At 47.9% G+C, this 8,583-nt stretch overlaps 1 protein-coding gene across 1 annotated transcript; it reads right to left on the bottom strand.

Annotated features, from left to right (window-relative positions):
* Positions 1-1,705: 1,705 nt before the first annotated feature.
* Positions 1,706-8,339, bottom strand: LOC121396496. Its single transcript, XM_041571434.1, has one exon. It carries the CDS (start codon positions 7,615-7,617, stop codon positions 2,542-2,544), a length of 5,076 nt encoding a protein of 1,691 aa, XP_041427368.1. The 5' UTR covers positions 7,618-8,339; the 3' UTR covers positions 1,706-2,541.
* Positions 8,340-8,583: the final 244 nt, after the last annotated feature.

Below are 8,583 nucleotides of genomic sequence, written 5' to 3'. Positions count from 1 at the left end.
AACCAATATGGGAATTCATCTCTCATAGATTCCCATTTTAAACAAATAATTGAAATTAATAGAATGATTTCCTTTTCTTTATAACACTGAAACAGTACCTTGTACTTGATTCCTACTAAGTAATCCTTATTGGAGATAGAACAATCCTTTTGGGTTTATTTGATGTAAAAATAAATTTTTAGTAGACAAAGTATGGAGATCGTGCCAGAATCTGGACTTAGGTTGCTGGTATCAGTCTGACTCTTCCATAAAGTAGGAGAGCCCAACAAGTTCTGTTTTTCGCCCTTTTGGGGCCCCGGAACTTTCTACTGCGGTACTAGTGGGGATCCTACCAACTTCAGAGGTTCCAAAATGAGGTACAGACAAGGGTCAAACAAAGAGGAGTCATGAACAAGCAGAGGTCAGGACGGGCGGCGAGATTCGTAGTCAAAATGCACTCCAAAGTCAAAAACCAGGTTCAGAAAAACACTAAAGTCTTGAGCATGATCTCAAAGGACCAGAAGCCAGCTTGGCCAAGGAATGATTTGCTGAGCAGGTTTAAATAGGGAGATTTGATGCCAAAAACCAAGAAACAGGAAGTAAGGGCAAAATAGAGCATAGCCCAAAGATGGAAACCTGCGGCTCGGGCAATTGTGCATGCCGTGACGTCATTGCGCACTGGACAACACAAATCCGAACAGAACGTGCCCCCCGGCCGGAGCGCATAGACATAAGCTAGTGCACATGTCCCGAGCATTCTGGATAGCAGGTCTCAGAACTGTATCTAACGAGCAATACATTAATAAGTTTTAATAGTAATAGAAACACAAGCAGCGCATTGCCTCCAACTAAACATGAGCACAACAATAAAAATCCAACTTATACCCCTGTATCAGCAAGTTATGCACTTGTCTTTCCTCCCAATTTCTCCATGATATTGATCACACAGGGTAGTTGTACTTTTTTGAAGCCCCACTTCCTGAGATGCTTTTTCACAAGTTTAAGAAAGTTGGCAACATATGTTGTCAACCCACTCTGCCTGAAACCGGCCTTGATTTGGGTGTATGGGAGTTAACCAGTAAAGTTGAGCTGTACATTAACTTACCTGTATTTTATCAAGACTAAAAGTATGACAGCTGCTGGAGTGTCTGCCATATACCAATAGGCATCAAATCCAATTCGTATTCTTTATTTAGAAAGGTCCTACATATTATCTAGTGCCTTACAGAAACTGTTCCAATTGCAGAAAAGATGATTGCTTTCACTGCTTTTCACTTAGTCTCTATGGGTTACAGCCCAGGTGCAGATTTGCCCACTATTTATAAATTAACCCATTTGTCTGTTTTTGATCCATTCAGCCCCATGTGTACAGGCCATAAGGTTAGATGGGACCAGTCTTTAAATACAGTGCATGTGTCTGATCCTCCAGAATGCACCAAATGGCTATGGGTACATATTATTACAGGGCATTGTGGTGATTATTGATTGCATTTTGTTTTATGACAGCAGCTTAACCACAAAAACATGTGAAAAAATTGGGGACACATCAAAATGCAGATAGAAGGGCTTTACCCATCATCTTATTTCACTTTAAACACTGGTCTTTGATATTATAATTACTCCTCTAGCAAGTTTTGTTTTCAGTTGTCATTCTGAAAGCGGGAGCGAGGGGTGGGCTCACAGATTCAGAGGGTACACGATGCCACACAGACACAGACAACGGTTCTTACCCAGCAGTGAAGTTTACTGAACAATAATAAACGATAAATAGCTGGGCATGTATAAACAGTCAGATAACAAGGTATAAATCACACAGTAACAGTAATACTGCCTAACCTAAAACTAGCTCCTGCTAAATATTCCCCCACAGTCCGCGAAGCAGCCTGGCTGCCCCTAAATGTTTCTTTCCGGTCTTTGTCTTTGGGGTGCACCCTTAAGTATTGCGCAATACTATTTGTAATCCACAGGTAATGTGTCCTTCTCTTTACACGAGGCTTTCCTGTATGCAGTTCCAAGCCCAGCGAAGTATGTCTCTAGCAATGTACTGTAATATACAAAATGTCACTGGTATGCACTATGATGCAGCGAAGCTGCGCTTACAGTTCCTTGGGTGCTTTAAGCAAGCTTTCCATGCTTCCATCTGGATCCACAGGTCTTTCCACGGCCAAAACCACACAGACAGGAAACCCTGGATCATTCACTGCAAAACTGTCCTTAGGTGCTGCAGAAGGGAGTCACACATCACTTCCTGTTCCTCTCAGGACTCCACCTCCTTAGATACTCTGTGATGCATTAATCGAACTTGTTCATACAACCACAAACCTGTAATTTCAGTTCAGTAGCACACTTGTGGGGTTCAGATCACTCCCCTAAATTAGCCTTATTCACGTTTTGAGAGGTGAATGAATATAAACTTTCATTACTATACACAGCATTGTACTTATTCCATTTCCTTTGCTGCCACCTACTGACTAGTACAGGTATTTAAATACAAATATATTGTAGAACATGGCTTCATACCCTTACATGCCACCCCACTAAAACATTGGCGTCCCGACAGCTTCACCAAATAAACTCATCTGCTGCATAACGCTGAGGGGGAATACCTGACGTGGAGCGCTCCGACCTGCGTAAGCCTAAGTTTTCTGTACTTGGTGTAGGAATAAGGCCTGGCTCCTCCCGGGGTGGTAGAGCATTCTCAGGGGTAGCCTCCGCTGCCGCCCCATTGGGAGCGGGTGATTCACTAGTTTGTGAAGGAAATGTAGTAATTACACACCATCCTACATCTCTTGGACTCAGAGGTTTCGAAGGTCGCTGCTGAACATCTCCAGAATTGTCTGTCGTGGGGCAACTCTCTGAGAGACAGGGCCTGAGCATGTTGCGATGTAATCTTCGAATCGGTCCATTAGAGTTTTCCTTTTGTAAGTCGTAGACTGGGCCTTCCGGATACACCTGCCTCTTTACAATATATGGTTGTGGTTCCCAGCGGTCATCCAATTTATCTGTGGGCCGTTTAGCACGCACCAATACTCGGTCACCCGGCGTCAAGGGTGCAGTCTGCACCGGTTGGTGATCCCTAGTGGTTAGTTGTTGCAACTTCTCATTGACCAGCCGATATACAGTTCTCAGTTTGTCCTGGTGCTCCTGCACCCATGAGTCAACTGTCCTAGGGGACTCTTCCGACAGTGGACCCAGATTCATTTCGGCAACTTCCTGTCCTGGGCGACCAAACAGTAGCATATGTGGAGTATAGCCGGTAGTGTTATGAACACGATTATTGTATGCCCATAGTAGTTCAGGCAAATACTCGGGCCAGCGCAGCTTCTTTTCTTTCTCCAGAGTGCGAAGCATCTGTAGAAGCGTTCTGTTGAACCTTTCACAGGCTCCATTTCCCTGTGGGTGATATGGCGTCGTCCTTGACTTCTCCATCCCATACAACCGACATAGCTGCTCCATTAACTTCCCTTGGAAGCAAGCTCCTTGGTCGGAATGAATCCGCTTCGGACATCCATACACCTGTATGAAGTGTTGACACACTGCACGGGCAGCTGACCCTGCCGTCTGGTCAAGGGTGGGTACCGCCACAGCGAACTTTGTAAAGTGATCAGTCATCACAAGGCAATATTGGTGTCCACTCACTGACTGACCAATCAAGATATAATCAATCATTAAGATTTCCAGTGGCGCCGATGTCTTAATAACTTGACTTGGTGCCCTCTGTTCAGGAGGTTTCGCCAGCTCACATGCTCGACACTTCTGACATACTTCACGGACAATCTGCTCCAACTGCGGACAGTACACTAATCTCTGTACCCACTTGTATGTCTTCTTCATGCCAAAGTGGGCACCCTTCTCATGTCCTTCGAGGGCCACTTTACGAGCCAGGTTACTGGGTATCACCATCTGCCACCTTTCCTCAAGATCAGTAGGTAGAAACACCTTCCGGTACATTATTCTATTTCGGATTTGCAGCCGATCCCACTGTTGCAACAGCTTCCATCCATCTGAGGACAAGCGACTTCGCTCTTCCATTTTGGGCCATATCCCTGTCTTCACCCAATGTTTGATCTTCTTTAATTCAAGATCATCATCTTGCACCTGAGCCCATTCCTCCTCTGTCTTTCCCAGCAACACCGTGTTATGGGTAGCCACCCCACTTGAGCTTGCTACGGGTGGCTGCCGTGGCACTCGGCCCAGATCGGGTGTCTCAGTCCCTTCATCTTCTTCATCCACCTCATCTGTTGGGGCTTCCCAGGTGACTCTGGACAGGGCATCTGCATTTGCGTTCTCCTTACCGGCACGGTACTTGATGGTATAATCAAACTTTGCCAGCCTTGCCACCCATCTCTGTTCTAAGGCGCCCAGCTTTGCATTCTGCAGGTGAGCCAAGGGGTTATTGTCTGTCCTTACTAGGACCTTTGCTCCAGTGAGATACCCCGAGAACTTTTCAGTCATTGCCCAGACCAACGCCAACAGCTCGAGTTTGAAGGAGCTGTAATTTTCCGGATTGCGCTCAGAGTCCCGTAGGGAGCGACTAGCATATGCAATGACTCGTTCTTGCCTGTCTTGTTCTTGGGCCAGTACCGCTCCTAATCCATGCAGACTTCCATCTGTGTAGAGCATAAATGGTTTGTCATACTGAGCATATGCCAGGATGGGGGCACTGATCAGGGCTCTCTTCAACTCATCAAAAGCCTGCTGCTGCGACAACCCCCACGATATGGGTCGTGTCTTCGGACCCTGGGCGGTCCCTCTCAAGAGCTCATGTAGTGGTCCAGCGATCTTTGCGAAGCCTTTTATAAATCTTCGATAATATCCAGCCAGTCCAAGAAACGCCTTCACTTCTCGAAGTGTCTTAGGCTGTGGCCACTTACTCACTGCCTCTATCTTACTCTCTGCAGGACGAACTCCCTCAGCTGATACAACGTGTCCCAGATACTCTAAGCTTGTTTGAAAGAGATGACACTTCCTCGGTTTGATCTTGAGACCATGGGCACGGAGTCTACTAAACACTTGCCGCAATCTTCTCAAATGTTCTTCAAACGTCGGAGCATGGACTATTATGTCATCCAGGTAGATCAGAATTGACTCAAAGTTCAGTTCACCCAGGCAGTGTTCCATTAGGCGTTGAAATGTACCCGGAGCATTTGTTAGTCCGACAGGCATTCTGTTGAACTCATACAACCCCATAGGTAAGATAAAGGCTGTCTTCTGTCTATCCTTTTCTGCCATAGGTACTTGCCAGTAGCCACTTGCCAAGTCCAAGGTTGAGAAATACTTGGCCCTCTGTAGTGCCGTCAGGGACTCTTCAATCCTTGGCAGGGGAAAAGCGTCCTTTACTGTGGCAGCGTTTAACTTTCTATAGTCCACGCAAAACCTCAAGGACCCATCCTTCTTCCGCACCAAGACCACTGGCGCCGCCCATGGACTCTGGCTCTCTTTGACTACTCCACTACCTAACATCTGAGACAGCATTGTCTTCACCTCTTGGTAGAGAGTGGGCGGAATCTGCCGGTACCTTTCTCGAATTGGAGGAATATCCCCAGTCGGTATTTCATGTTCTATAACTGTGGTACAGCCAAAGTCCTCTTCACACCGGGAAAAAGTGGATTGAAACTCCCATACTACAGCTTCGATCTTCTCCAACTGGTCGGCGGTGAATTGGTCGGCGTCGATCTTCATTTGCTCCAAGATCCGCCTGCCATTCCATTCAGGCGTGGGCTCTTCCACTGAGTTCTGGTCCACTGCCAGGGTCCAGATATCATTTTCAACTGACCATAGGGCGAATTGTCTACCTGTGAGTGGTACTCCTTGCAGAACATGTAGCTCAGCCACTTTCTCTCCAGCATGAAAGGTAACTTCATGGTCGTGTATGTTGACACACCGGACTACCACATGACCGTCCATTACTGTCACAATGGTTCTGGCAATCACTGGGCTCCGTCCAGCTTCTGACACACCCAGTGGCTCTACTTGCACTCCTATCCCATTCAATTTCCGCCAGCCTCCGACAGGCATTCGTATAATCTTTTCCTGTCGCGGGGGTACGATACAGGCTCTTCCATATGGGGCATACACTGCTCCCACTGGCTTATCTTCAGGGGTGCTTTTGCAGATACCGCAGGTCCGGATCAGCCTCTGGAATATCCTCTGGGTAGGCTTGTGGGAAGTCATTTTCTTCCAGTAGCCCGGTCCCTCCTTTGTAAACAGGAGCTGATCTAGCCCTCTCAGGACATTCATCCCCAATACCACGGGAGCTCCACACCGAGCGGGATTCTCTACCAGTACCACTCCCTTCCTGCCGATGACCTGTCCACATAGCTTCATCCGCATCCAAGCCACTCCGAACACTGGTATAGCAGTCTGATTTACCGCCGTCAGCTTAATCACAGTACCCTTGTGAGGTTTCAACAGGTGTCCGAAGTGCTTTTCGAAGAACTCCACTGGCATGGTGGTAACTTCTGACCCTGTGTCTATAAGACATCCCACCATCTGTTCTTCAATTTGCACTGTTAGGTAGGGGCTTTCGGCCACCAGGTCCCGGGGGTCGTTAGGAATAGCTTGGCACCTGGCTTCCCCCGCGGTGTGCCCCACTACCGCGAGGGATTCCCGTTTAACGGCGGCTGTTCTGGATGTAGGCCCCCTTTGCGGGCATTGACGGGAGATATGTCCTCTTTCTTGACAAACCCAACACTGTGGGCCCATAGTTCTCCGGTTCCTGGGAGGGCCCCACGACTGCGCCTCTTCAGGTGTTGTCCGGTCAGCCCAGTGCCTGGGGGAACTTCTCACTCTGGCCTCTGTAGCCGCGGGATATCGAGGGGGACCCATTGGGGCGGCACTCCTCTGCCAGTAATCCGGCTGGACTGGGGCCATTGCTGAAACTTGCAACTGTGCCAACTGCTTCTGGATTTCCCCCAGGGATGCACTGAGTGCCTTCACTGTCTCTTGCAGCTCCCCTTCCTCAGAAAGAGTTCTTGGACTTCTTACAGCCTGCATCCTCACGGTGTAAGCCCCATAGGCCTCCTCCTTGTCTCTGGCCACCGCTTCAGCCTGTACCTTGTGAAATTGCAGCGTAGCATCCACCAGGATACGTTCCCTGAGGATCTGGCGGAGGGGAGGACTGCGCAATCCCAGAACAAACTGGTCCCGAAGGATTTGGTCTCCAGTTCCAAGAACATTAGTGCCATTGGCCTCTCTTCTCTGTATGTGTGCCCATATCACTTGAAGAGCATTCGCAAACTGGGGGATAGTCTCATCTTCAAGCTGGAAGCGAGTGAATAAGCGAGACCTAAGGCTGCCAGTACCGGCCGTTTCTCCGTAGATAGGCTCAAGAATTGAGAGTATGGCCTCCAGAGTCTTCCTCTCCTCCTCTGGGCGTAGCATTACAGTGCGTCTCGCATCCCCTTCCAGGGCGTTCAGCGCCACATCGGATTGCAGATCAGGAGTCAAATTGTACAACCTAAGGGTACTTTTAAGGTAAGTGGCCCAGTCTTCTAGCAGCATGTTCTGGCCGTCAAACCGTACTAGCTGGTTCAGTATTGCTCCTGCGGGCAAACACATGGTCGGAGCTACTCCCATGGCAGGAGGGGCAATGGGGGCTATGGCAGGAGCGGCCTCATGACCGGCTGGGTTCTGCATGGCGATCAATGTACCCTGCTCGCAGCGCCAACTGAAAGCGGGAGCGAGGGGTGGGCTCACAGATTCAGAGGGTACACGATGCCACACAGACACAGACAACGGTTCTTACCCAGCAGTGAAGTTTACTGAACAATAATAAACGATAAATAGCTGGGCATGTATAAACAGTCAGATAACAAGGTATAAATCACACAGTAACAGTAATACTGCCTAACCTAAAACTAGCTCCTGCTAAATATTCCCCCACAGTCCGCGAAGCAGCCTGGCTGCCCCTAAATGTTTCTTTCCGGTCTTTGTCTTTGGGGTGCACCCTTAAGTATTGCGCAATACTATTTGTAATCCACAGGTAATGTGTCCTTCTCTTTACACGAGGCTTCCCTGTATGCAGTTCCAAGCCCAGCGAAGTATGTCTCTAGCAATGTACTGTAATATACAAAATGTCACTGGTATGCACTATGATGCAGCGAAGCTGCGCTTACAGTTCCTTGGGTGCTTTAAGCAAGCTTTCCATGCTTCCATCTGGATCCACAGGTCTTTCCACGGCCAAAACCACACAGACAGGAAACCCTGGATCATTCACTGCAAAACTGTCCTTAGGTGCTGCAGAAGGGAGTCACACATCACTTCCTGTTCCTCTCAGGATTCCACCTCCTTAGATACTCTGTGATGCATTAATCGAACTTGTTCATACAACCACAAACCTGTAATTACAGTTCAGTAGCACACTTGTGGGGTTCAGATCACTCCCCTAAATTAGTCTTATTCACGTTTTGAGAGGTGAATGAATATAAACTTTCATTACTATACACAGCATTGTACTTATTCCATTTCCTTTGCTGCCACCTACTGACTAGTACAGGTATTTAAATACAAATATATTGTAGAACATGGCTTCATACCCTTACAATTCTGGTTTGAAGATTGCCACTGGTTATTCATGATGGGGACACTCCGCAAACATAGCAA

This window comes from Xenopus laevis, chromosome 7S (assembly GCF_017654675.1).
Source record: "Xenopus laevis strain J_2021 chromosome 7S, Xenopus_laevis_v10.1, whole genome shotgun sequence".
Classification (NCBI taxonomy): Eukaryota; Metazoa; Chordata; class Amphibia; order Anura; family Pipidae; genus Xenopus; species Xenopus laevis.
This window is presented reverse-complemented; position numbering and strand designations above follow the sequence as displayed.

Coding starts and splice junctions, on each gene's coding strand:
- LOC121396496 (XM_041571434.1), bottom strand. CDS start 7,617: ATGCAGAACCCAGCCGGTCATGAGGCCGCTCCTGCCATAGCCCCCATT.